Source organism: Arvicanthis niloticus, chromosome 12 (assembly GCF_011762505.2).
Source record: "Arvicanthis niloticus isolate mArvNil1 chromosome 12, mArvNil1.pat.X, whole genome shotgun sequence".
Taxonomy (NCBI): domain Eukaryota; kingdom Metazoa; phylum Chordata; class Mammalia; order Rodentia; family Muridae; genus Arvicanthis; species Arvicanthis niloticus.
In genome coordinates, this window is record NC_047669.1 from 49,362,017 (window position 1) to 49,389,255 (window position 27,239).

The 27,239-nt window shown below is 39.4% G+C and overlaps 1 protein-coding gene across 3 annotated transcripts in view; it reads left to right on the top strand.

Annotated features, from left to right (window-relative positions):
- The first annotated feature begins 974 nt into the window (after positions 1-974).
- The window catches only part of Vgll3 (vestigial like family member 3), a 51,314-nt gene continuing 25,049 nt past the window's right edge, over positions 975-27,239 (top strand). Inside the window, exons 1-3 of one of the 3 annotated variants that reach the window (XM_034515649.2) lie at positions 975-1,649; positions 13,852-14,137; positions 25,438-25,956. In XM_034515649.2, coding sequence (XP_034371540.1) covers positions 1,524-1,649; positions 13,852-14,137; positions 25,438-25,956 — 931 coding nt within the window. In that variant the 5' untranslated portion in view covers positions 975-1,523. The remainder of the gene's footprint in view (positions 1,650-13,851; positions 14,138-25,437; positions 25,957-27,239) is intronic. The other 2 variants (XM_034515650.2, XM_034515654.2) reach the window with 2 other exon arrangements.

A 27,239-nucleotide genomic window follows, 5' to 3' on the forward strand; every position in this document is an offset into this window, starting at 1 on the left:
AACTACATAAACTCGTAATAATCGTATTTTAAGATTTGGCTGATCAAATAATAAATGTATGAAGAAATCTCATTATGCCATAACAAAAAACCCGACACAATCATTATAGTTTGTGTGAGTGTAAGGGAGATATAGCCATGCACACACCTATACTTGCATATGTCGCCTCTTTAAAGAACTGTCCCCCAAAACAGAGGTGGTCCTGGTGGGAGGGTGTAATGGCTTCAAAGTATGAGCTTTGGTGTGTGTGTATGTGTGTGTGTCTGTGTTTGTGTCTTTATTGAAAAAAATTCTGTTTGTCAGAGAGGTAAAGGTTGAGTTAGATTTGATGATTATACTGGAGTATAATTATATTCTTAAAAATAAGTTTTTGTTTCATCTTGTAGAAGATTTTAAGCTATTTGCATATAAACAACACATTTAAATGGTAGTTAAATGGGTAGTCAATTATTTTCTCTGGCTGCATTCAAACCAGCTGGCAAAGGTCAGAAATGATATAACTACATCCCGCCAGGATGACAAGCCACCAAGATGTGTCTTTTAAGTGAAGATGTTGCAAGGAAACAAGTATTGTTAGCCTGTGGGTACTTCAAAGGCACTGTTAACTTTCACTTAGGTTTATTTTTAATGAAGGAACGAGTTCCATATTTTTCCCCTGGCCTGTTTTATAACTCTCTTCATTTACACTTGGCCTTCCTATAATCTGGTTCTAGCATCATCGGAGTTGATGCTCTCTGAAAAAGCTCCCAGAACTTGGGCAACTCTGGCCAGGCCGCCAGGTGACCGAGACTGGGTGGGGACCGGCGGAGTTTTGAGGGCGCGGAGCCTCTCGCATACCAATCTCCTCCCACCAGCATCTCTCGCCTGGAGGCGGAGAGGGCTGCAAACTTCGCTCCAATCCGCAGCCGCCCTCCCCAGGGTCCCCCTGCTGGGCGACCCGCCCGCTGTGGACCTGAGTTGGTGGAACTTTTCTGATAAACTGCTCCTGAGAGCTGGGGAGGCAAGCTCCCCGCCTCCCCACATTCCGGCTACCCTGCCCCCGCCTCCCGGTCCTCGCCCAGCCGCCCGCGCTGGTGATAGGACGAGTCCCGGGTGTGCATTGTGTGTATGCAAAGCACCGCTCCGCTCCTGGGGCGGCTCTAGCGGGGACCGGGCTGCAGCAACGGCTGGCGGCGCGGAGTACGCTCCCCTCTCGGATGCGGCAGCCTGAGTCTGAGCCCAGCGCTGTCATGCTCCTGCCGCGGGGCGGGCTGCAGCGTCGCCCCGTCGCTATATAAGCGTGAGGAGAGGGGGCACCCGGAGGGGCTGAAAATGAAGGTGCCCGCGCATGGGCCGCCGCTGATTGCCAACCCCTCCCGAGCTCGCTCCCGTCGCGGAGCCCGAGGCCGCCGAGGACCCGCCTCAGCCGCAGTAGCAGCTGGTTCAGCGACGCGGACGGCAGCTGCGGCGGCGGCGGTGGCGCCCCTCGCGCTAGCGCTTAGAGCAGCGGCGGCGACTCCGGGGCCGCCGCTGGCCCCGCTGCCATGAGTTGTGCGGAGGTGATGTATCACCCCCAGCCGTATGGAGCGCCCCAGTATCTGCCCAACCCTGTGGCAGCTGCAACCTGCCCTACAGCCTGCTATCATCCGGCTCCCCAACCTGGCCAGCAGGTGAGTCACCGGCCGAGCAGCCTTCCGGGGGCGGGGACGAGGGGCACCGGGTATCGGTGTCAGGCTCACACGGGTCCCGAGGCGTGAAGGATGCTTTAGGATTTGCTGAGAACCATAGGAAGAAAAAGACACTCCCGGAAGGGCAGAACTGAGCATGGCTGGGCTGGGATCTCTGGAAAGGCTTTACCTGGCCGGGGGCTTATTTAAGCTGTGTCACCTGGACTCAGAGACTGTTGCTCCCAGCTGCGCTGGTCCTTAGGACTCAGTTCCCTGAAGCTCACAAAAGGCATCTATCTTAGGACTGTGTGAGTAAACTTTTAACTCAAATACTTTGGTTTCCTTGGGCGAGTAGAATATTCCAGCCTTTTCTGGAGTAAGTGGCGGAAGTGTGCGACTGAGATAGCAGAGGTTACTTGAACAGGGAGCTCAAGTAGGGACCGGGTCTGGGACTTTTAGGGTGGGACACTGGTCGGGTGTAAGGCACATTTGGTGTTTCTAGAATTTATCCATCGCTTTTCTCCCTGCGGCTGTGATTTAGATGGAGATTCTCAAAAGGCTTTTCATTCACTTTCTATTCCTAACAAAGCAGAGAGCCAGTTGGTGTTCATCAGTGGACTTGTGTTTCTTAGCCCAAAGGTAGCCAGGAGTATCTGCATGCCTGGGCCCCACCCAGCCAAGAGAATGGAAATGTTGTTTAAAAAAAAAGGACCTGACAACTAGGAGACGATGAAAGTAGACACTGAAAAAACTAGCCACTAGGAATTCTTGAGATTACTCTGTGGCCACATAGCAAGTGCACCAAAATGTAGTTAAAACTATGTTAAAAACAGTAAAACGTGCCTGTGACAAGGGGCTATACTGAATCCGGGATTAGAGTAGGCTAATTTTATTGAAACTTAAAAATATGGCTAGATGTAGTTAGAAAATAGTGATTTACAGGATTCTTCAGACTTGTTTTTCATTTCTTAGGAACTGTATGTTTTATTCTGGCCTTCAGGGTTTGACCCTTGGAGCAATCTGACCTTTGAATTTCTATTTTTCCTTTGCCCCTGTCCCTTTTCTTGGAATATAGGGCTACGTTTTGGGAAGGAGACTACTGCTCTGAGATTTAGTGGCTGTCAGATTCAGCTAACTCCGAAAGGGTACAAGTCCAGGATTCACCATTAAACAGCCCCATCTTCATGTAGACCAATGAGACACAAGACAAAAGAGCCCACTTCCTTACTACTATTTATTATTCCTTTTAAAATTAGACAGCTTTACCGCTTTAAAACAAAATTACCTTTGATGGGGAAAGCAGGTTTTTTTTTTTTTTTTTTTTTTTTTTTTTTTTTTTTTTTTTTTTGTATTTTGTGGTCAAGAGTGAGTGGCAAACAAAAACATTTTGACTGATCTTGTTTTCTTTGACGTATACAAAATAGTACTGTCGTAGGTTCAATCCAGGCAAAGAGACCTTGGGTACTGCTTCAGCTCTTATGCTATAGAGGCCTTCAATTATCAGTCAGAGTGTGGATGAGCAAGAGACTTAGATGTTTCTAAATATTCAGAGAGATCACTTTCTCTCCTGAAAAGTAAGGAATAGTAGGTGTTGTGTGTATGGTAGTCTCTTATGGAATTGTAAATTTAATTCCATTGAAATGAGTCTGTAGTAGAGGTCGGCATAGTAATTCTCCTTTAGCAAGAAAAATCAAAGGCTGTATTAGACAAATTAAAAATCATTAATCATGAAAGCTAGTTTTCAGTGTGAACTGTCTATGTGTGCTTTATCTCAGTTTTCAATAGACCTATGTTCGAACCCCAAATTCCATTCTTTTGCTAAAACTATCAACAAGCTGACGAAGGAAATAAGAATAAAGCAGAGAAAGAGCCTAACTGTCTGTTGTGAAGTTTCACGAATGCTCAGCTTCTGCTATATTCTGAGCTGCTAAACACGTCCTTTACGTAATGCCTGAGTCTGCTGTAAGGATTTAGTGGAGAGGTGTACATGGAAATTTGCACACATCTCTCATTAAATTGGTTTATTTGATATTTAAATTTTCTCTAGTACATACACTATTTGACTGTTATTGGACTAAAGAGACTTGACAGCATCATTACTGTTCTTCTACTGTCAGGACTTATTTTGATGACCTATATTTTCTATTGGAAAAAAGAGTAAGTCAGGAAATTCTTATCAGCCTGACAGCATTTTTAGACTATGCAGTGCGTGGGTGAAGTGGACCTAATATTGACTTGGCCCTAATGCAGTCATCTGAGAATACGTATTTTTGTTGTTTTTGCATTCCGTAAAGTTTTATCATTATTATCCATGAAGGTTGTTTGCTTGGTACATGGGATGTGACCCCTAATGGCATTTTGCTTGGGAGACAAAAGTGAGGGCTACATCTCTTACTGCATTAAACAACAACCACCACAACAATAAAAACAACTTAATTTGTTGAGGAGGAAGAAAAATTGAAACATAAAAGGGACAGTAATCCAAAAAACATTGACTGTGGTCATTCATGAAATAATGATGCCAGGACATTGACATTTTCGGCTGGGACTTCTGCATTCAATGGCAACAATGTATCCCTTAGATGTTCTCTCTCCTCAAAAGTGGGGATCTTAAGTACTTGTGTGTTTGTTTTTACTTTTTCTGGAAGGCAAGGGGATGGAATGCAGGGTCTCACAAGTGCTAGGCACTCAGCCTACCAGTAAACTATACACACTCCTAGCTCTGAAGGTCTCATATGTTAGTTTATCAAAAGCTCATTATAAGCATGGGGTTCATTTTTCCTCTCTGATTTTTTTTTTATTTTTAGGAATGAAAAGAATTTATTTTCTAGCCATATGTTCTATCAGCTTTTCTGCTAAATCTAAAAGTTTGAAGCATAGATTTTTTTTTGAACATATTGTATGTGTTGGCAGGTAGTAGATGAGTGTTTAAAAAACACCAATAAGCTACATATAAATGCCACACTATAGTGTACTAATCCAGTTTAACCAATCAAACTAATCTGCAGTGTCTGAAGAGTACATTTATAATCCTTGGAATTAATTCCTAGAAATTGTGTGCTGGGCTTAAATCTTACAGGGAGCTTTACAGAGGCAGAATTTAGTGAGAGGTTCTGTCAGCTTAGTCCTCAGCCTCACCATCTCTCCATAACCTCTGGACAGCCCTCCTCCATCTCTCTCTGGGAGAAGTCTTGACTCAGTCTCAGTACATGCTCTGAGGCTGATGACACTGCAGAACGTGAGCAGAAAGGAATGTGCTTGTATTCTACTAGTGACAGTAGGAAACAGCACAAAGTTTCGAAATACGACGTGTCAGGAAAAATTGAGGGCAACAATATGAAATCATAAGATTCTCTTCATACCCAGTGGACTTCTCATCTGAAATGCAGACGGTCTGTTGTCTAAATCCTCTCCCATATTAAGAATGTTAAAATCAGGAGGTCACTTAAAGTCAAGCTTTCAGACCTACACGGTTTTAGAAGAGATGACAGAGAGAACAGTAGCTGAATTTCCATGTCTATATAGATTTTAGTGGTCACCGTCATCTTCCTATAAGTTAGAACATGTTTACTCTGTCTTCTTTAAGGGTAGGAGCTATGTGAAAAAAAAAAAAAGTTTCTTTGATAGGCAAGATTCCAATGATGCTTGTCAAGAGTTTTCAAACTCATTGTCTGTTCTCTGTTACCTTGGTGAAGTTTTAAAATGACTCTGAGATTCTGTTTCTGACATGGGAAAATTCTAGGGGATAGGAAACATATTATAAATGGGAAAATACAGATCCATGGGGTTGAAATTCCTGGCTAAAATTTCTGTGCTGATTGGTAACAGAATAAGGACCAGCAGATCTCCTTTCCTGGAGTAGTGTCATTGTACCATGTCATGCAGTTTCCCAGACCTTTTTTGTCTCCTCATTATACAACAGGTTATTATTTTTTTGTCTTTGCACCCCAATCAGCTTTTTTGATAAGAAAGATGAATATGCAGTAGATTCTTTGGCCTTGGGGCTTGATATTCTTTCCAAGTCTTGGGTAGTGTACTTTTTTTTTTCCCCTTAAGTTTAAAAATTTCAATGCCTCTTTGCAAGCAGTTGTGTTAGGCTAATGACTTTTGCTCTCTATGTACTCTTAAAGAAGTTGTGTATCTACTTAGAAAATGAACATTTGTTTATTTAAAATAAAATGCAACCAATGGCTTAAACAGTCACATTTATGTGTCTTAGATTTCATTAGTGTTCAGATATAAGATTAGATTTATTCGGAGGTAAGATCTCAGTTTTAATCTAAATAGTTCCATTGCCCAGTCAAATTATTTAAGGCAGAGGATTTAATTGTCTTGAAACCGTAAGCAGGGTCTTAAGTATATTTGTAAGGATTTATACAGAACTTCTTTGAAAAAGAACAGCCTCTCTAATTCCATGTTACACAAATTACTTGATGGCAAAGACTTGAAAGCTTAGGTTTTCCACTGTCTCCTGTTCCTAGTGACTTCTCAGCAAAAAGAAGTCCAGGACAGAAATAGTTAAGCTTAAAAGTAAGCAAACTATTGACAGAGCAGTGATTTACCATGGAGATCACAATGATGCCAGAGAGGACCGGACTGAAATCTTCAGAGTCTCACAGAGCAAGCATGTATTCACCTAGAAGTCAGGCCAGCAGGAGGTAGTACCACCAGAAATTTAAGGGAATGGATTTGACTGATGTGCAAAAAGCACCCGTCTTACCGAGTATTTGGTAGACCCTCCCCACAGCTTGAGATGATGCAGAGAGAACGAACACCAAGGGACACGGTGTTGGAGCAGTAGCCCAGCTGCTTTGCTTTACCATCTCGTCCCACTACCACAGGTGAGACACTAAACTAACCCCACTGACCATCTGCAGAAAGAGAATTTTCCAAGATACAAAAGCAATTATGAGCATGACCTGCTAGGGCAGGTCCCAAAGTAAAACTGTCAGGTAGAGGACTGTCATCTAAACCATGTTCCTGAATTGGATCTCCTCCCCAAAGGTCCTGTTTCCAGTGACCTTCTTCATTTTAAAATCTCAGAATGTATACAACCAGCAATAGATTTAAGGGGAGGAAAAAAAGGTATTGTCTCCAGAAGAAGGTTCCAATATTTTCATTTGAAAACCTAGTACTCCGTAGTAGATGAGATTCAGTTGACAGACTGTGAAGGCAATCATCCAGGGCAAAGCTCTGCCTGCTCTGAGCTTTTCAAAATGCACCGCTTTAAGCAGCTGGTTTTATGCTTTGTCGACTCATTTAGACCGACCCAGAAAGTGCCTTGAACCGCTAGACCTACACAGCTGTTGTTAGAACAACTCATAAATGCCATATTTGTAGATAGCTCAGTGGATTCCAGATTAATGCCAGTAATTTACAAGTGTAGTCTGAACTGGGGGAACCTAACTATTTTTTTTACTCCGTCTCCCAAAGATGAGCAGAATGAGATGATGACCTGAACTCAACAAGTGTCTTTTCTTCTTCCATCTCTACCGTTCCTTGAGGGCTGGGGGAGGTCTGCAAAGATGTATTCATCTTTTCTTGTTTATGTGGAGATAGATAAAAGAAGCACCATAGCTAATTCCGAGGAACTGAGCTGGAGGACCCACAGCTGGAAGTAAATCAGGCTTCTGTGCTCTGTAGATTTGGAGTTGTGGCCAGTATCCTGTAAAATCGGAAGAGGTGGCCAATACAGGAAACCAAATCAAATGGGAATATATCTAAGATACAACATGTTGCTGATATAAAGATTACACATTGCAATTATATGCATATGTATTTATTATGAGACCTATAGGTTAATGGAGTCAGTATTCCCTCTCTTCAGAAGTGGAAGCCAAGGGCTACTGCATTCTGTTACTTGCTACTGAGATTCATGGACTTAGTTTTGGTCAAGTGTTCTTTGTCACATTGGTTTCTAGCATTGTTTTCCTAAATAAACCTCCATAGAGAGTTGAAATTAATTCTGAGTTAGCCTAATGTTATTGCTTTGCTTGTCTTACTTGCAAAGTTCGGAATACTAGACACTCAGAAAAATAATACAGTTTACTACAGTCATAATCCACAGGGGAAGTCTCTATTTATTGCCTCCCTAGCAAGGCATTTCCAAGTATGTGAACAGATTCAGTTCTGGCCCTGGCTGAACCTTTCATTCTGTACATCTAAATATTTGCAAAGTCATGGACACAATGTATGAATGTATGAATGACAAATAATTGTAATAGAGGTTGTATCTTAAGTCTAACTAAGAGATAATACAAATATACCAGAAATTTATACAAGGGAAACTTGTTTCATTCAAAGTAGTCTCTTTGAGAAATAACACATTCCCTAATGATGTGATCATAGTTTAAAACATTTTGGGAATGCAAATTTTGAAATTGCTTCTCAGCCTGTGGCACATTTTTCTTGAACATTGTAAAAGTTAGAAAATTTTCATTCTTGAGGGAGGTAGGTTAGATTTTTTATAATGAGTAGATTTATTTGGAAGCTATGTGTTTCAACTCTATCTTGTTGAGTAACGATGTATTTTTGATTGCTCTTCTCTGCTATTAAGAAAATAATTGAAAAAGAAAATAAGCAAATATAACAAACACAGCATCCTGAAGTATGACTGACTTCTTTAGAAACTGACTGTTCACATACCCAAAATAGGATTTACAGAAAAATTAGAAACAAGTGCAGTATATATCAGACATATCTATATGTCTACAGTCTACTTAGCCATAGAAGTTCATTGTCATCTAGAAGTATATATATATTTTAAGGTCATTATATTACTTAGTAGATGTTGTTATGTTTAAGCTAAAGTTATCTTTCTTTTGTGGTATGAGGGATCAGATCCAGAGCCTCATGTATGCTAGGCAAGGGCTCTAGTTCCATCTCAGGCTCACCCATAGTTCTATTTCTAGGTTCCTAAGGTTGTAAATAATTGTGGACTGTTCTCATCACAAGATGCCATATTGTTGGCTTCAATTTGTTTCTTCAGTCAAAATAATCATTGTATAGCAACTCAAGCACACTGGCATGTTTTCTCAGCATATGCTTTGTAGACAGAAACAGGTTCTAATTCATAACTGTTAGTAGTCAACTGATCCTAGCTAAGGAAAGAAGTTTTTGCATATGCAAATAGAGAGAAATCATTCTGGGAAGTATTTGTATATAGGAGAAAATTAAGTGAAACAAAAGCTGTTGTTCTCATGAGATGGTACTGACCTTTAAGCCTCATGACCTAGATTCCATCCTTGTCCTTCCACCAGCTCCTTTAGGAGGTCAGAGAACATCCGAGTAAAAGCTATGGTACACATTCCTGAAAATACACACATGTACACATATATACACATAAACACACAAACACACACACAGACACACATAGAAACACGCAAAAACACATGCACACATGCTTAGACACACACAAATAAATAAATGTTTGAAATTTTAATATAACGAGAGATGTTCTGTGGCATATTTTCTTTAAGCTAATTGAACTACATATTTCCTTATATGCCCAGAGATCTCTGAGATATTTTAAAGTAACTCTTCTATAAGTAAATTCTAAAATCATGATAAAAGATCATTGGGTTGGTTTTATGAACTTAATGCTTTTGAAATAGACTAGTCATTCAAACCTTCACCCCTTTTCCCTCTCTCCCTCCCTACCTCTCTTCCTGTCTTCTTCTCTTTCTCCTCCCTCTTCCTTCCTGCCTTCCTCCCTTCCTGCACCTTCCTGCCTTCCTGTCTTCCTTCCTTCCTTCTTTCCTTCCTTCCTTCCTTCCTTCCTTCTTTCCTTCCTTCCTTCCTTCCTTCCTTCCTTCCTTCCTTCCTTCCTTTTTCCCTTCTGTCTGTCTTTCCTTCTTTCTTTCTTTCTTTCTTTCTTTCTTTCTCTCTCTCTTTCTCTCTTTCTTTCTTTCTTTCTTTCTCTCTCTCTTTCTCTCTCTCTTTCTTTCTTTCTTTCTTTCTTTCTTTCTTTCTTTCTCTCTCTCTCTCTCTCTCTCTCTCTCTCTTTCTTTCTTTCTTTCTTTCTTTCTTTCTTTCTTTCTGTTTAACACAAAACAGTCACTTCATTTAAAATAGTTAGGAGAACTTTTGCCTTTTTCAGATCATTTTTCTAAAATATCTAGTGACTTCAGGGATTCATTAAAATAGTTATCTTTCCTTAGGATGAAACTTTCCACACATACACAATAAGCATTTGGTATTTTGTGGCTTAAGCCTTAGGGAGTTAGTGGTATTTGGCTCCTGACCTGGAAGTCTTTCTCCTGTCAGACAAAATCCTTTCCCCTGTACATTCCTGTTGATGTTGGTTTCTGCTGGGCTGATAGCAAACACTGAGGTGATCACTAGGGTTTGCATTGCCTAAGCCAACTTTTCTTCATTCTTGTACCTTTCATTTTTGTGAGCTGGCCTTAACTCTAGCTAGTAACCCCTTGCTTGCTTCACCAAACTGGTATCTTTTGGAGGGGAGAAAATGGCTTCTACTGAGCAGTGTGTATTACCCAAACCAAATTGTCATGTGTGTTGCTGTGTGTGTGTGTGTGTGTGTGTGTGTTATATAGGTGTGGCTGTGTATGTGTGATGAAATGATTGTTGATATACATGTGTATAAGGGGATGCTGGGTTGTGTGCTTAGGTGTGTGTGGAGGCCAAGAGGTTGAGTTTGACTGTGTTGCTCCATTGTTTCCCACCTTAAACAGTGAGGTGGGGTATATTACTAGAACCCAGAGCACACATATTTGGTATTCACCTGGGGTCTTCTGTTACTGCTTCCCCAGTGCTTGGATTAGAGGCTGGTTCCTAAGCCTATCCAGTGTACTGGGGACCCAAATTCAGCTTGGCAAGTGGTTTTCTCATTGAGCTATCTCTATAGACCCAGCTCATGGTTCTTAAGAGCTTTCAGTGACTTTTTTGTTTGTTTTGTATTTTAAAAAAATTCTTCACAATCTTGTAAGAAGAATACAGTTACTGATCTGATATTTGGATATATTATAGAAAGTGATTGCATTTGGAAAAATATACGAATTAGGTGACATTTTTGTTTTGATTCTGCACATTTATGTTCTGACACTTTGATATTTAATCTCCACTTTTAGATTTTTTTTTTCCAAAAAAAAAAAAAAAAAAAAAAAAAAAAAGCAATCCTAGGGGGAGTAGCATGAAAGAATCAAAGTCCAAGAGCATATAGAATTTAGCCAAAGATAAATAGGTTCAAAGAACAGGCAGGAAGCACTGGTGTCATAAGTGGTTGGTGCTCAAGTCTGAGAAGTTAGATTATGTGATATCAGCATGGAAGCCACATGAAGCAGCTTAAAGGATGTGTTTCTGTTTCCTTCTAGCCTCCTCCCTGCTGCTCCTTAAATTAAAACACTTATGCATATTCAAACTTAGCAGTCTTGGTAATTATCAGGCCATTTGTATACTTTAAAATTCGTACTTCAACTGGTGGTATTTCAAGGCTAAGTATATGTCAGAAATGTAAATATTCAGATAGTCTTACTATAGTTTATGAAAACTAGAGCAAAATATGAGGGAAAGTATAAGTAGAATTCTAAGTATTTGTATGACTCTTGTTAGTACATCATAGGCTCGGTTTTGACTAAACTAGAGGTATCCACAGTGTTAACAGGATATTTTGTCATGTAGAGTTGTACAAGGAGAGATATGTTTTCTATGTATGAAATATGAATGCAGAGCATCAATGAGTGAATCAACAAAGGAAAGATGTTTACAAATGAGATGAATGATAGTTCTTTTTATATAAGACAGCTTATTCTTTTCCTCACTCCCTATGGATAAGTATGTGATTTTAAATATGGATGTATGTGTAGTCAGCCATTCCATAGTTAGTAGAAAAAGCCCCGCTGAATTATGCAGAATTGACAAAACTGTACAACCATAAAATGAAAATCTATTGTTTAAATACAACTGCCAGCAATTAATCTTGAGATGGCTTGTGGTGCTTATCACCTATCACTTATCACAAAGCTATTTTGTATTTATGTTAGGTTTTATAAAGTTTGTTAAGATTTTTGCATATATTTAATTTACTTAAGATGCAATTGTTGTTAATTGGCTGTAAAAGAAACCCTTTCCTTTATTTGGGTAATTAACATAAATGTTAAAAAGTAAAGATAAAATAAAGGTATAGAAGAGGTTGGGCAAACACACCCGCATTAGTCTCATGGGCAATGATGATCACTCTGAACACAGAAACTACTCTGGGGATCAGCTTCGCATTGATTTCAGTATGAAGTGATCTTTCAAATAAGCCAGAATAGTCAGGACAGAGTTATGCATAGTTATATCCATTTAAGGTTTTTAGTAAATATTCATGCACCCAGAAAAATAGCACTGTTATTTGAAGAGTAAATTATAGTGTTTGTTTAATTTTATAAATGAAATTAAAAACTAAAAGTTATTTAGCTCAGTTCCTCCATTTACATAACGTATATTTTAATGTGGTATTTTGCTATTGAAGTCAAATTCGAACAAAAGCAGATTACAAGAAGTATAACCAGACACCATTATAACTACCTGTTCATTAATAAGAAACCTTCCTTCACATGGACTAAATGATCTACTTGTAAGAAAACACTAACCACATGGACACAAATATTAAATAAAAAATGGCAAATATATTTTTAAATAACATCTCCCATGTATTCATCAGTCATGTATCATGTGTCCATTTCTGCAACCACCTGGAATAAGAATCATATAGTTGTTGCTAGAAGAAAATGATAGATTGATTAAAGATAAACTTATGATTTGTGGTTATTGGTTCCAAACCTAGTAATTACATAAGAAACATTAAATGGGAGTTATATAGTGATAACATATGTAAAACTACTGAGGATTTCACAATTATCTGGCTTTGCTATTCAGACTTATTTTTCCAGCATGTATAATTTTTTTACAGAAATAATAACAAAATGATATGATAAGATATTGAATTAAAAAATTGAATTTTGTTGTTATGTTATTCATAGAGAATATTTATGTGGTCAACCAGAGTCTATTCTTATATATTATTCACAGAGAAGTTGTTGTCATTATATACTCAGTGAAAATGTTTGGAAAAATTGAAAAGCTGATGTAATAAAAATAGCAATTAGCTGCCAAATTTCCATTCAGTAAAACAAGGTTGATCATGGTTATTTGGAGACTCCCCCCCCCCCATACTCGAGATTGCTACCTTGTCTCCCAACATGGCTGTACAATATATGTCTACACGTGTTACTTTCTTTGCATTGTCTTCACCAGACATATTCTTTGTGACTATTGCCAGCTTACTTCACTTCTCTGTACCTCAGTTACATTGTCTTTTAGAAACATGCAGCTATAATAACCAAGTTATAGATATAAAAATCAACTCCAGTCATATAGGTGAGGTTTTAGGACACTTTTTTGGGTAATATATAAATGATTACTGTAGGTATGACCTTATGTTGAAATACTTTAAGATATCCAACTCTGCTCATTGTTGTTTGAAGAGCTAATCCTTGCTAGCATTTTGTTGTATTTTCAGTAAGCCACAGTAAACTGTTTCTCCCCCTCTATGATAATAGTAGTGAGTGGAACATAGGAAAAACATGGTCCATGCAAAATGGATCTTCACACAGACTTAGTCTGTCATTTTAGTTTGATGTTTGAGAAATGAGTTCAGCACATCTGCCAAATCCTTTCATAAGATGGTGCATTCCTGTTTTTATTTTAGTTTATTTCATTTATGAAATGCTTTGTTTTTCCTCTCCACCCTTCCCTGGACAGTTAACGCTCATGTCTCCTGCACTGTCCTAAAGTAGAATGTAGTTAAATGTACATTAAACGTTTAAAGTACATAAAAATTGAGCCTTAAAAAAAACCCAAAGGGAATCTGTCACATTTTTAAAAAGTTATTCATTTAGTATATTTGTGTTTAAAAAACAAACAAACAAACAAACAAAAACTCTGTCTGACACTCTGAAATTATACAATTTGATAATAGCCCTCTCTCTTTGCCAAATTTGGAATAACAGGCTTTTTTTTTCTTAGTGTGGGAGGGAGGCAACTGGTTTGGGGAACGGAAAGATGGAATAAAACAGATGAAGGAGAATCAGTTTGCAAACATATGTTAATATTTAGATTCTGTTTTTTAAATGAAAAGTTAACTAGTTAATGCTTTGTCACAAACTGTCTTTGATACTATGTTTTGTTTATTCTATCCCAGAAGAAGTTAGCGGTATACAGCAAGATGCAGGACTCTCTGGAAGTCACGCTTCCCAGCAAACAAGAGGAGGATGAGGAGGAGGAGGATGAGGATGAGGAGGAGGAGAAAGACCAGCCTGCCGAGATGGAGTACCTTAACTCTCGCTGTGTCCTTTTCACTTATTTCCAGGGAGACATTGGGTCAGTAGTGGATGAACACTTCTCAAGAGCTTTGGGCCAAGCCAACACCTTGCATCCCGAATCTGCCATTTCAAAAAGCAAGATGGGGCTAACCCCCCTATGGCGAGGTAAGAATTTGAGAAAGCAGATGCCCTTTGGAGCACGCCATTTCGCAACTGCTTCTACCATGCTCCAGCTGGAAGCCTGCCCCTGGAGAACGGATATCCACTTGCTTTTTAATTTTTAAGGACAGCAAGGAATTTCTTTCAGACAAACAGCTGGATCGGTTTTGTCACATGTGGAATGCAGGGTTGGAAAGGATGCAGTCACACCCCTTAAATTCCTCATGGAAAAAGCAGTGATACAAGTGGCCCCAGTTTATAGTGGCCAGACTGAGCTCGAAGCTTCATTCCTAAAGCTCCCTCCCCCACCTTCCCCGTGGACCAGTGTGGATCTGTGGATCTTTAAATAATAGGTGTAAGCTTCTAAACATATATTCTAAAAGCTTATTCTTGTTCACTCCACTAGGTTACCCGTGATGACATAGCTGAGTTCTGATTCTGACCCAGGAAAACAGAATTCGAAAGCTGCCTGTGTTCTCTTAGTGGGTTTCTGTCTACTGAACTTCCACAGGGTACACACCTCTCATAGGTAGTAACTCTGTGACTTAATGCCAGTATTGGTACCTCAGTAAACAAAAAGCTCCAGATTGAATGGATTCTTTATTTCCTTCTTTGCGGTGAGCAGAGAGACTTTCATGTTCTAGTTTTAGAGAGTCAGTGGGTGAGTGACATGTTAGACAAGGCTGGAGAGGAAAAATAGTGCAACCCATTTAGGACAATTTCAGTGAAATGTATTATATGCAAATACTGTGTTCCAAGCTCACCTGGTTCCAAGAAGTGTCCAGTAAAATTGATTACAACTATAGGCCTCAAAAGAGAACCTTTTAGAAAGCAATGTTCTGGTCCCTCATCCTAGCTCTATGGGGTGAGAAACTGGTGTGGGTTAATTTGTGTTTACTTAGTGTTGGCTGGCCAGGTAAACAGAATCTGGCTCAAGTTGGCGAATCAGTGACATGGTTGTCTTGGCTTGTGAGGCCTCTATAGAGTCAGAATACCTGCAGGAAGGTGGCGGGAATTACAAGTCACAACTGTCCTGGGTGGTACCTATGACAAGGAAAGACTCTCCACCTGCAGAAGGGTCTTGTGATCTGTGACTAACGACTCACGTCATTGTCACAGGCACGGCTGTGCTGTTGCACAAGAGGACCTCAGCTGACACTGCTGGCCCTTATCTACAGTTAGACTCCTCTTCTTCCTGCTCATGTTTCATTTTGTCATTCTCTCCTTCCTTCCTACTGCCCCTTCTTTCTTCTATTTCTCTCTTTCTCTTTATTTCCCTCCTTTCTCTATTCCCTTTGCTTCCTATCAAATGTATTCAATACTTAGGAGTCATTATAAAAGGGAGAGGTAATAGAATGTAAGCTCAAAGAGAGCCTTGGGATAAGTCATCCACGTGACTCTTGCTTAATTGATGAGTATGTCCTGTGAACTTTGCACAGGAACAGAGAGCCCTTGAGAGCTCTCTCAAAGAGTCAGAAAGAGGCAATATCTTATTTGATAATTCATGAGAAGGAATGTGAATAATTTGATGAAATTGAGAAAAATTCCATGAATCAGATGGTTTTAGGTAATCAATTTTATGTATAATATAATTAATCACATCCATATAAATTAGTTACAGGAGAGTAATAAGTACAATGGTTCCTTGTTCAGAATACTGGCTTATGTAATCCTGAGATGATCTAGGCTGGAAAGGAGAAAGTAGGGCCACAAATTATCTGGAGCTGACCAACATCTATAGTGCCAAAGCCAGAAGACTTTTAACATATGTATAATTACTGTAAAACAGTTCAACTGTTCTATGTAGAAATGAGAACAACCAGAAGAAAGCATTGATTAGCTCTCTCATTTTTATACAGAAAGGAAGAATGGCAGTCATGTTTTTATTTTTTTATTGGATATTTTCTTTATTTACATTTCAAATGTTATCTTCTTTCCTGCCCCTCAAACCTCCTATCCTATCCCCCCTCCCTGCTTCTTTAAGGGTGTTCCCCTACCCACCCACTCCTGCCTTCTCCTACACTGGGGCATTGAGCTTTCACAGGATCAAGGGCCTCTTCTCCCGCTGATGCCCTACAAGGCCATCTTCTGCTACATATGTGGCTAGAGCCATGGGTCCCTCCATGTGTACTCTTTGGTTAGTGGTTTAGTCCCTGGAAGCTCTGGGGGATCTGGTTGGTTGATATTGTTGTTCTTCCTATGGGGTTGCAAACCCCTTCAGCTCCTTTAGTTCTTTGTTAGCATTGTCTTGGTATCATCTTAAATTTGGCCTTCCCATTTATCTGCTGACTCATTAATTGACTTTGACACAAATGTCTCCTAAGCATATACTATATATGCTGTGTAAATTTCAAGGAACTTTGTTCTACATTCATGGAGTTACTAATAGTAGAGATGGAATAAACAAGAATGTAATAAGTGACATGTGAGAATTTACTCTACTGAAAGTGATTTACTCTACTGAAAGCCTTCACAAAGATAGTTACAGAGGCCTGAAGGTAATGAGGGCGTTCAACATGTGATTTTCTGGGAAACTGACCTACACAGAAGGAATAGCTAGTGAAAGCATCCTAAAGATGAGAGAAACTTATAATGTGCACTGAGAAAGAAGTATGGTCATATATGTGGAGTAGTATGTCCACCCAATGTCTCATGTCTTTTTGTCTCTTGCCCTGCAAAATCTAAAAATACTATATCTATTTATTTTACATTGATTCCCTCAGTACACAAAGTAGCACTTTTCTATGTGAATACTCAAAGATAATAATTATAATTCAGTGACTAAGAGATGGAAGTATGTGCATGAAGTTCATTCCATGTATCGAATATTTTTAAAAAGTCTTCAAAAGAGCATTTTAAAAAATTAATTGGTTGTATGAAGTCTTTGAGTGCAGTTTCCTTCCTTTCCTACCTCTCTTTCTCCCATCCTCCCTCCCTCCCTCCCTCCCTCCTTCCCTCCCTCCCTCCTTCCTTCCTCTCCTTTCCTCCCTCTGCTGCTCCCTTTCTTCTTTTTTCAGTTCTTCAACTGTATATGTTTTTCTGGCAAATGTGTACACGTATCTGTTGGTGCATGGGCCTGTGTATCTGCATGTAGAGGTCAGACATTGAATTTGGGTGCCCTGTTTTATCAAGTTCTGTCATATTCCCTCATGACAGAGCTTCTGTCTAAATCTGGAGCTGCACTGACAGCCAGCAAGCCCCAGCAATCTTCCTGTCTGTGCAACAATGCTGAGGTTATAGGTGGGCATATTGGCTGCACTCGTATTTAAAATTAATTCACAGGATCAAGTAATTGTTGATATCGCTAATTCTGCAAATTTGGAAAATGTCAAGTGGATTGTCTATTTTCTATTCATAAACTAATGGTGCTATTGTTGCCTCTAGTTACAAATTGTTTTTCAAATCAACATTAAAACTTGACTAGAATTTATGGGAAAACCACAAATGTAATTAAAAGTATAGAAACTTTCTTAAGTATAATGATTGAGATTCACATATCCAGTGAAATGAATTTGTAATAAGTCAATATTAATTGAAAAAGCTACATATAATTAGACGAGTCAGTTTCCGTTTTTTTTTTTTAATTTATTCATTTTATTATTTTTTTAAAAAAGATTTATTTATTTATTTTATGTATGTGAGTACACTGTTGCTATCTTCAGATACACCAGAACAGGGCATCAGATCCCCTTACAGATGGTTGTGAACCACCATGTGGTTTCTGGGAATTGAACTAAGGACCTCTGGAAGAGCAGGCAGTGCTCTTAACCGCTGACCAGTGCTCTTAACCATCTCTCCAGTCCCAGTATCCAGGTTCTATTCATTATGGATTTTGCTCCTCATCTTATTCCTTGATATTTGAAATGTCATGTTGGAGCAGCAACTTAAAATCTCTGTGAGGAGTGGGGCCTGCGGATTCTCTCCCCATCTGAACTGACTGGGTTGATCATATATAGGTCTTGTACAGGTAGCCACAGTTAATATGGGTGCATGTGTGCAATAGCTATACCTATGCTCTGAGGGTAGTATTTCATAGCACATCTCTCCATCACTAGCCTCTGACATTCTTTCTTTTCCCTCTTCTGGAAATTTCTTTACCTTTGGTAGAGTACGAGGTTGCTAAGAATACCCCACTTAAGGCAAAGCATTTAGTACTTTGACCAGCTCTTTGACCAGTTCAAACATTCATTTTATTGACTGTAGTGAACTCCAGTCTCTAGTCAGATCAAGTTTATATCTTCCCCAATGACTCACCAAAGCTATGTTCCTAGTTGCCTTTCTTGCTTGGAAATGAACTTTATAACCATAATGGAATATCTCCTAAAGTTCACATATTGGTTTTTCAATTTTAGAAATGGAAATGAGTTTATATTCTCTTATACACATACCCTGGTCTGCAAGCATAGCAGAGTATCATTAATAGTATCAAGGGTTGTCTGTGTCCCAGGGGATGAGTCTCAAGTTGGGCCAGTTCTTGCTTGGTCAATCAATGTTTCATCTTTATCCCTTGTAGTTTTAGCATGCTTCAGTGGGTGGCCCCATACACATACATACATGGATAGTCCTTGGTGTTCTCTTACATGGTACCAAGGGTTTGACCTAACTGGGACAGAGAAGAAATGAAGAAAATACAGATGTGTACAGAAAAACTGGGGTTTTGAGGGTCTAAGCTCTCAGATGGAGAAGCCACAGCATCCCGGAAGCTTGGTGTATTTATTGCACACGGTTGATGAGGGAGGTCACGGTGTTACTGCATACAGCTGCACAAGAAGTTAGGCTTATCTAATCTTTGTTGGAGTCTCGGTAGGGGAAAAGTCAGTCTTCAGGCTATGAACGTCAAGGAAGGAGAATGCTATAGTGCACATTTTTGACACATACATCCGCATCTGCACACACAGTAGAGAACAGCTTGCCATTTCTTTGAGCCCCACCCAGGGAAGGCTTTGACATTTTCAAAAATTAAGGCACTCTGGTCTTTTACATGGCTGAGCTCATATCAAGAACAGACATTCACTCAGGACTTCACAGACTCCATATACGCACTAGTTGGGTTTGTTAGGCTAGCCAAAGAAGACAAAGAATTTGAGAGACAGAGAAGTAGTTATGTGAAGAGTTGGCTGGGCCGAGGCAGAGATGAAAATGTGGTAAATACAGTGTGGTCCTGTATGCAATTCTAAAGTTTAAAATTAAAATAAAAAAGAGCTAAAGATTAAAAAAAAATCTCTTCATATGCTCGATACTACTCACAGAAAAGGGTTATTATAAGTAATGAGTAGATGCATACATGAATGATTTCATGCCGAACTGGAAGCAGTATAATCACTAAGGCAGATGCCTTTTCTTTTCCATAGATATCCCACTTACTTGGCAGATGGAAAACGAATGTTGAGTTTTTATCTAAAAACTGTTTTTTTTTTTTCTAAAAGCTCATATTTGCAGCACAAAGCAATGTCTAGGATATAGTAAGGACTGAAGGCTCTTGATAATGTTAATGGCATGGTTTTGAAAGAAACTGCTGGCCACACCACCTGCATTAAACACTCTGGCATGTAGCATAAATTTATTATAATCTACTGGTGTGTGACATATAAAATCACAACTGAACTATGTTTGAATAATATATTTTCATAGTCAATCTTTAGACAAATCGTGCATATCTGCTAAGAGATCAATAGTTACAGCTGAATTGAATTCTTCTAGATAGGGCTGGGAAATGTCTTTTGAGATGCGCAGCTGTTAGGAAAACAGTGACGGGGACAACAGTTTTGCACCTTATTTTGGTACAATATTTTGGGAGAAGCATCTAGAATGAAATATCAGTTTCAGATACATTCATGCTTTGGTTTTTATGGAAAGTGTGTGTGTGTGTATGTCACTGTATGCATGTGTATATGACTGTGTATGACTGTGTATCTGAGAGACTATGCCTGTATGTGTGAGTGCATGTGTTTGTGTGTGTGACTGAATGTGTGTGTGTATATGACCATGTGTGTGTGTGACTGGGTGAGTGAGAGACTGTACCTGTATATACATGTGACATTGTATGTGTGACTGTGTATGTGTAACAAGAAGCCATAGTAGGGCAGTTATCCCAATTAAAAAACAGGATTTAAAGCAATTTCTGCCATTTATTTACTTTTCTTATGCTTTCATAAATAAATGTATCTGTCTGTTAGATAATACAACTGAGGTCTACTTGGAAAACTCAGCCATATTAGAAAGACCTCTCAAAATGAATAGCACAGGTTAAGCAGAGCAAAGAAAAAAAGGAAAGAAGGGATATATCCTGAGGTGTTTGGTCAGGAATAAAGTTTCTGAACAGACTTTTCATGGAGGCCCTGGAGGCTGCTGCTTCCAGGAAGTTGGAACAGTAAGTGAGAGGAGATGAGGCCTGACTCACCTCATGATAGTGCCCCAAGGGTTAGCTGCGATTGCAGTCATGAGGCCAATTTTGAGCAGTGCTGCAACAAACTCCCTAGAGGACAACCTTTGGATGGAATGACAGAAAAGAATGGAACACATTTCATTTCTTTTCTCACCTGGCAATTGCTTTTTATAGGAAGCAGAAGAATCACGGAATGGGTCTTAAAAGTATTAAGAACCTACAGATTAAGAATTGAGTTTAAATAGTGTTCTTGCTTTTTTCTTCCTTTTTTAGTCCTCCTCCTTCTCCTCCTCCTCCTCCTCCCCTCCTCCTCTTTCTCCCCCTCCTCCTCTTTCTCCTCCTCCTCCTCTTTCTTCTCCTCCTCCTTCTCCTCCTCTTTTTCCTCTTCTTCCTCCTCCTCCTCTTCTTCCTCCTCCTCCTCCACCTCCTCCTCTTTCTCCTCCTCCTCCCCCTCCTCCTCTTTCTCCTCCTCCTCCTCTTTCTCCTCCTCCTCCTCTTCATCCTCCTCCTCTTCTTCCTCCTCCTCCTCCACCTCCTCCTCTTTCTCCTCCTCCTCCCCTCTCCTCTTTCTCCTCCTCGTCTTCCTCCTCCTCCTCCTCTTCTTCCTCCTCCTTCTCCTTCTTCTCCTCCTCTTCCTCCTCCTCCTCCTTCTTCTCCTCCCCTTCTTTTTCCTCTTCCTCCTCCTCCTCCTCCTCTTCCTCCTCCTCTTCCTCCTCCTCCTCTTCTTCTTCTTCCTCCTCCTCCTCTTCCTCCTCCTCCTCCTTCTCCCCTTCTTTTTCCTCTTCCTCCTCCTCCTTCTCCTCCTCCTCTTCCTCCTCCTCTTCCTCCTTCTCTTCTTCCTTACTGAGGCAGGGTCTTGCTCCTAGCTCTGCTCACCTGGTGGACACACTTAGTCCAAGTTTTTAGAGAACTTGAGGACTCCACTACCTGGCTCCTCTTCCTGAGTACTGAATTCAGAGGCATGAACCCCAATGCTCTAAATAATGTTTTCTTTAGTGTGAATTTTAAAAGAAAACTATATTGGATACTAAGGTTTTTCATCTGTATTTGCTCTAAGGATGTGTCAGCAGAACATTATTACAGATAATTTATGGTGGCATTTCTTTGTTTTATTTTTCACTTAATGTCATTTTTATTATTTAAAAAAATTAAAATTTGAATCTTTCCTAAATTGTTTCACAGTTTTTGCCCCTTCCCTCTCTGGTATGTAGGGTTGCTATAAAAAGCACCCTAGTGTTGTGCAATTCGAAAAAGAACTTAGATCTGAAATATCTAAAAAGAACACTTGGCTTCTGGAATCTATGGCTAGCTTTTCTGTTTCTTTATGAAACAAAAATTTCCCTGAAAGTCAGATGTGACATTATTTGGCATACTTTGGAAAGACTGTATTGGATAACATATCAATTTCACCTCATTGTCCGTTTTTATAAATAAATGTGTATGTGTTCCTAAAAGTGAACTCAACAAAATCATATTTAGGTCATTTTGTATGTACAAGACTATCAGTATTGTCACCATCTGAATGCTAATATTATATGAATGTTGAGGAATGATGGCTCTGGAATCCTAGTGGAGTCAGTCTTAACATTATCTAGTTCCGAGTCATCTCCACTAACCTTAAAGGTAACGTTACGTGGAAATAGCTCCTGCAGCTCTTCATCCGCTTTCTTATCCACCAAATGTGGCTGTGATTAAGTACTCATAAGCAAAAAGTCACATAATGAAAAAAAATTTACATACATATGAAATAAGCGTGCTGGTTCTCCAACACGAAGCACAGTGTAGCATCTGTTTCTCTGTGTCACATTTTTTTTCTTTAAATAAGCAAATACCAAAGAGTGATCCTGAATCATAGATTTTTTTCATGAACATATTTTCCATTCAATATTGTTTCACTTACTTGTAAAATTCAGTATTGTTTGTTGAAAAGGGCCATGTAGATCCCTACAAACTTTGTATTAATCTCAGGAGACCCTTTGCCAACTGGGAAAATATTAAGTTGCTTTTAATATATTCCCCTTGGGGAATTTTAAAGAGTGGTTCAATTTTTAGACAGTGTCTTTTAAAAAGTAAAGTTCTTCATTCAATGATAATATGTTCACTTATCACAGTAGAGTACTTCATGTAAAGGACAATAATATTTTGGTAGGGAATATATTCAATATGTGAATTTGTGTGTGCATATTTACAATGCTTATACAGTTATAGAATAAGAATAGATCCATCTTGATACAAATCAAGAGGAAGATATACAGATAAGTGGAATACTATCTCTGTACTTTGTACAGTTTCCTCAAAAGGCTCAATAAGAAGAACTTGTGTCCCTGACACATCTTTGTGTATCAGGGGTTGTCAGTTTTTATATTCAGATTCTGGTTGTACCAGGAGACACAAATTAAGAGCAGAATGAAGGATTTCATACCAAAGATGGTAGGTGTGTCAACAAAGTGGAAGATTGGTGCCTGGCAAGCTGCCCTACAATGCTCTCACGGCTGATTCCTAAGTACTGTCTTTTAACCAGTGGTGAGCGTTCCCAAAGAGTAATTCATTTAAGAGCTTTCTGGGAATGGCCGAAGGCTTCAGCAACCTTTCTCTCCTTTTCTTTCTTGAAGAGCATTGTTTTATAGATTTATTCAAGGGTTCTGAGATCCATAGTAATGCTGAGGAGATGAATTTGAAACTGTGGGTCCCTGATCATAGGAAGAAGGAGTGAATCATGCTACCACTGGTGCAGATCTGACAGAGAAAGAATGGATGTTTTTCATGCTCTCATAATACCAAAATCATTAGGGAACTTAGACAAGATGTCGGACTATGACAGAGATAGACTGATTTGGTTATTAACCCCATGATACACATGGCAGGTGATTCAGGTAACTTATATTGAGGTAAGAAAAACATGTTCATGTCCTGGAAGCATATGAAGTAATTAAATATATATAAGCATGCTAGATTAAATATTTCTATCAAAGAACACCTCTTAGGATATCCTTTGTTCAAAAGAAAAATCTAGATTCTTTTATTCTGCAGAACCTGGCCTAAACATATCAGTGCATACTCACAAGTAAAGCCTCTTGCAACCTTATGTCCAATTTTAACATAAATAATTAGTAGCATATTTCCCAGAATGAAAAATATTGAGGAAGATGTGTGTTATTAATTAGGTATATGAATTAAAGTGTATGAATTAAAGTAAGTTATTTTTATTTTAATGGAAGAAATGACAAAGAAGAGATCAAGAAGTCCTTTTATGACTACAATATGAGAAAAGACAAGTCTGTAATAAAAGTGAAGATTTCACAGGGCAGAGATTATATAAATACACATTATTATAAGAAGGCATCTATTGTGTGGACAGAGACCTTTCTAAGTACAGGTCTGAGTTGGTCATTCTCTAGATTAAATAGTTCTTAAGATCCCTTGGATACACATTATAATTGACTTCAATTCTCTGGCCAGAAAAACCATACTACTCTGAGTCTTTCATATCTCCATAGTCAGTCAGTCAGTCTGTCTGTCTGTCTGTCTGTCTCTCTCTCATTTCTCTCCTTTCCCCTTTCTCTTTCTCTCTGGCTAAATTTTGCCTATTGAATTTTATTGCTTAAATGCTACTGATGTTGGTTACTATTGTGGTGTTTGGGTGCCTTTGTGTAGACTGTGTACATATGTTCATATTTTGCCTTGTATTCCTTCAACCTCGAACTCTACCTCACCTCTTCATAGGCTTACCTCCTATTCAGCTAATCTAATTCAACATGGTTATCACATTTCCAGCTCTTGAAAACATCTTCACAGGTTGTCTTCCTTCCCTGTGTTCTTCCTGATTGTGATCAACAGTGACAGCTATGTGTGAATGTTAGATTTCTCTATGTCTAACCCAAAGTAGTTCACCCATAAATGTTGAGGTGATAAAGACACTGAGTTGAGGGTGCTGATGAAGTAGAGAGGGTCCTCCTTCCTTTCTTGTTTCAGTGTGTGCACTCTAGTTGTCTATAAGATCTACAGATCCTGAAAAGTACAACTCAACCTGGACCTATGTTATTTATCGCTTCTAGAGACTCTCTAAGTCAAGGTGATTAGGTTGTCATCCAAATTGTTCTCTCTTGTAGTCATTGTGAAGTCTACTGTCCTTTGTCCACTGAGGCACAGTCCAGAGTCTTAATTGGTCTCTCTTATGGCAATTATGAAATCTACTCCCCTTTGACCATTGAGGCAGGCTATCTGGTTTTGAAGAGTAAGCATATGCTTGCCAAATCTTGAACTTTTGCCTGTCTCCATTTTCTTATGGGACTAGAGTGAGAATCAGATGAGCTCATGAGTGGCCTTCAGGAGATGTTGGACATTTGGCTACTCTCATTAAATATTAACCATCGTTACTTCCAAGACCACACTATGAGTCTAGGTTTACTCAAAAGTAAGAAAATAAAATATATTCTTTTTCATGATCCTTGATATGGTGAGGACAATTGTATATAATCTTGCTATAGTTTCTTACTTCTGGCATTGAAATGTTATGTTTAAATAAAAATTGGTTTGGTATTTAAAAGAAGTAAAAATATATTCAATCTACACATACCCCATCAGTGGCACACATGTTAAACAGAAATCTATAGCAATGACCTCTGTTTAGAACTAAGAGCCACAAGGATCCCAAGAGGAAATGAAGATTTACAGTTATTAACTTGATGTAAAAACTGGGAGAGCAGAAACCCAGGAAGCAAATTCAGGGGACTCTTCTCAGAACTTTGAATCTTGTCCCATTGCCCTGATACAGGACCCCAGATGTTAGCCCAGTATCAGATCATTGGAGAGAGAAAAAGTGGATGGTAATCCACTTGCTTGTAAAATACTACTGGACAAGCAAAGGCAATCAAACCCAGAACAATATCTTATGTAAATAACGTGTTTTCTGTCTTCTCAGACAGCTCAGCTCTTTCAAGCCAGCGGAGTAATTTCCCAACTTCCTTTTGGACCAGCTCTTATCAGCCCCCACCTGCGCCCTGTTTGGGGGGAGTTCATCCTGACTTCCAAGTCACTGCACCCCATGGCACCTTTACAACAGCAGACCCCAGCTCTTGGCCAGGACATGGTCTTCATCAGACTGGCCCTGCCCCACCCCCTACTGCTTCTGAATCTTGGCACTATCCTCTGGCATCTCAGGTGAGCCCGTCCTACAGCCACATGCATGACATGTACATGCGGCATCACCATCCTCACGCTCACATGCATCGCCACCACCACCACCACCCAACTGCTGGCTCTGCCCTGGATCCCGCGTATGGGCACCTGCTAATGCCATCAGTGCGTGCCGCTAGGATTCCTGCTCCCCAATGTGACATCACAAAAACAGATCTGACTACAGTCACCACTGCTACCTCAGCATGGGCCGGAGCCTTTCATGGGACAGTGGACATCGTGCCAAGTGTGGGCTTCGATACAGGTAAGCAGACAGATTTTCTCCTCTCTAGAGAAAGAAGAAAATGTTGAGACATCATTTTTGGAAGATATTTGTTGTAATAGGTTTCTCTTGAAGCTAATATGCTTGTAGAACAGAGCCATTTTGCAATAATCCCTGCATTCCTGTGGAAAGGAGAATGACTAGTTCGTGAAAGCTTAGCCTGAGAAAAGTCTCAGCACTTTTCTCTCATCTGCTTTGTGGGGAATCTGTTCCTTTGAACATAATCCTCTCATACCTTATGTTTACAAATAACTCACCCCCTCTGTAAATCTCCCATGACTCTGCACTCTATACCATGTGTTCTGCCCAGTAGATTTCAAACGTAGTGGTATGCTTCAGTTATGCATTGTAAAACAGATTGTTTTTTGGAATGTGGTCTACAGACCAGACTTTTGAAAAATAAATAGGGACCATATTTTAAGAGTAGACTTTTTTTTCTCTCTCTCTTTTTTCTTTGTCCTGTCTTTGTTTTCTTTCCCTTTTCTTCCTCTTCCTACATTCTCTGGTTTAAGTACCAGAGAACATCAATGAGTACTGTAAAGTTAATATTCAAAATACTTAGAAGTAGAAGTGAATATGTATATATACATATTAGAATAATATAAATATAATATATATTATAGAACACATGTCTCTGTAGTTTGCTGGTCCTGAAGATCATGGTGCTGGCACTTCAGGTGTCATTGTTGTCCCAAACCCATCTTAGCTTCTGGTTGAGTCTATGGTGGAGACTAGGTTTTCTCTCTCGGTGAAGAGTGTGCTATGGGCCTAAGCATCACGGGCTAGCCTTTGTCAGTTGTAATGTTTTAACAGAAAAGTTAAGCTGAAGTCTTTCAGTGTCAGGAGCCTAGATATTGTTGGGGTCTCAGTATAGTAGCTGCTATCCTGAGATATGTCAGTTGGAAGGGTTCCTGTGTTTCACCTCTGTGGCCTCTGGGGAGTCAGAGTAACTGTGCTCCTAATAGGCAAGGAATGATTTCTCCTTCGGGTGTTCTGTCAGTAATAAGAAGAAAATGGGCATGATTCCTTGTTGCTTTCTGTTAATCTTTGCTTATTTTTTGTACTTGTAAAATTGGTAATGAGTCTGGATCAAATAATTTTTTCAGAATTCTAAATTGAAATAGTTTCATAAAGATGAAAAACCAGGTTCTTAGCTATGGAAGGTACACAAGAGGCTTTTGTTCCACTGAAATGTCTTGAGAGGATCTCCTTAGGCTTATTAATCCACAATAACATTTACTGAGCATTTACTATATGCAATTAGT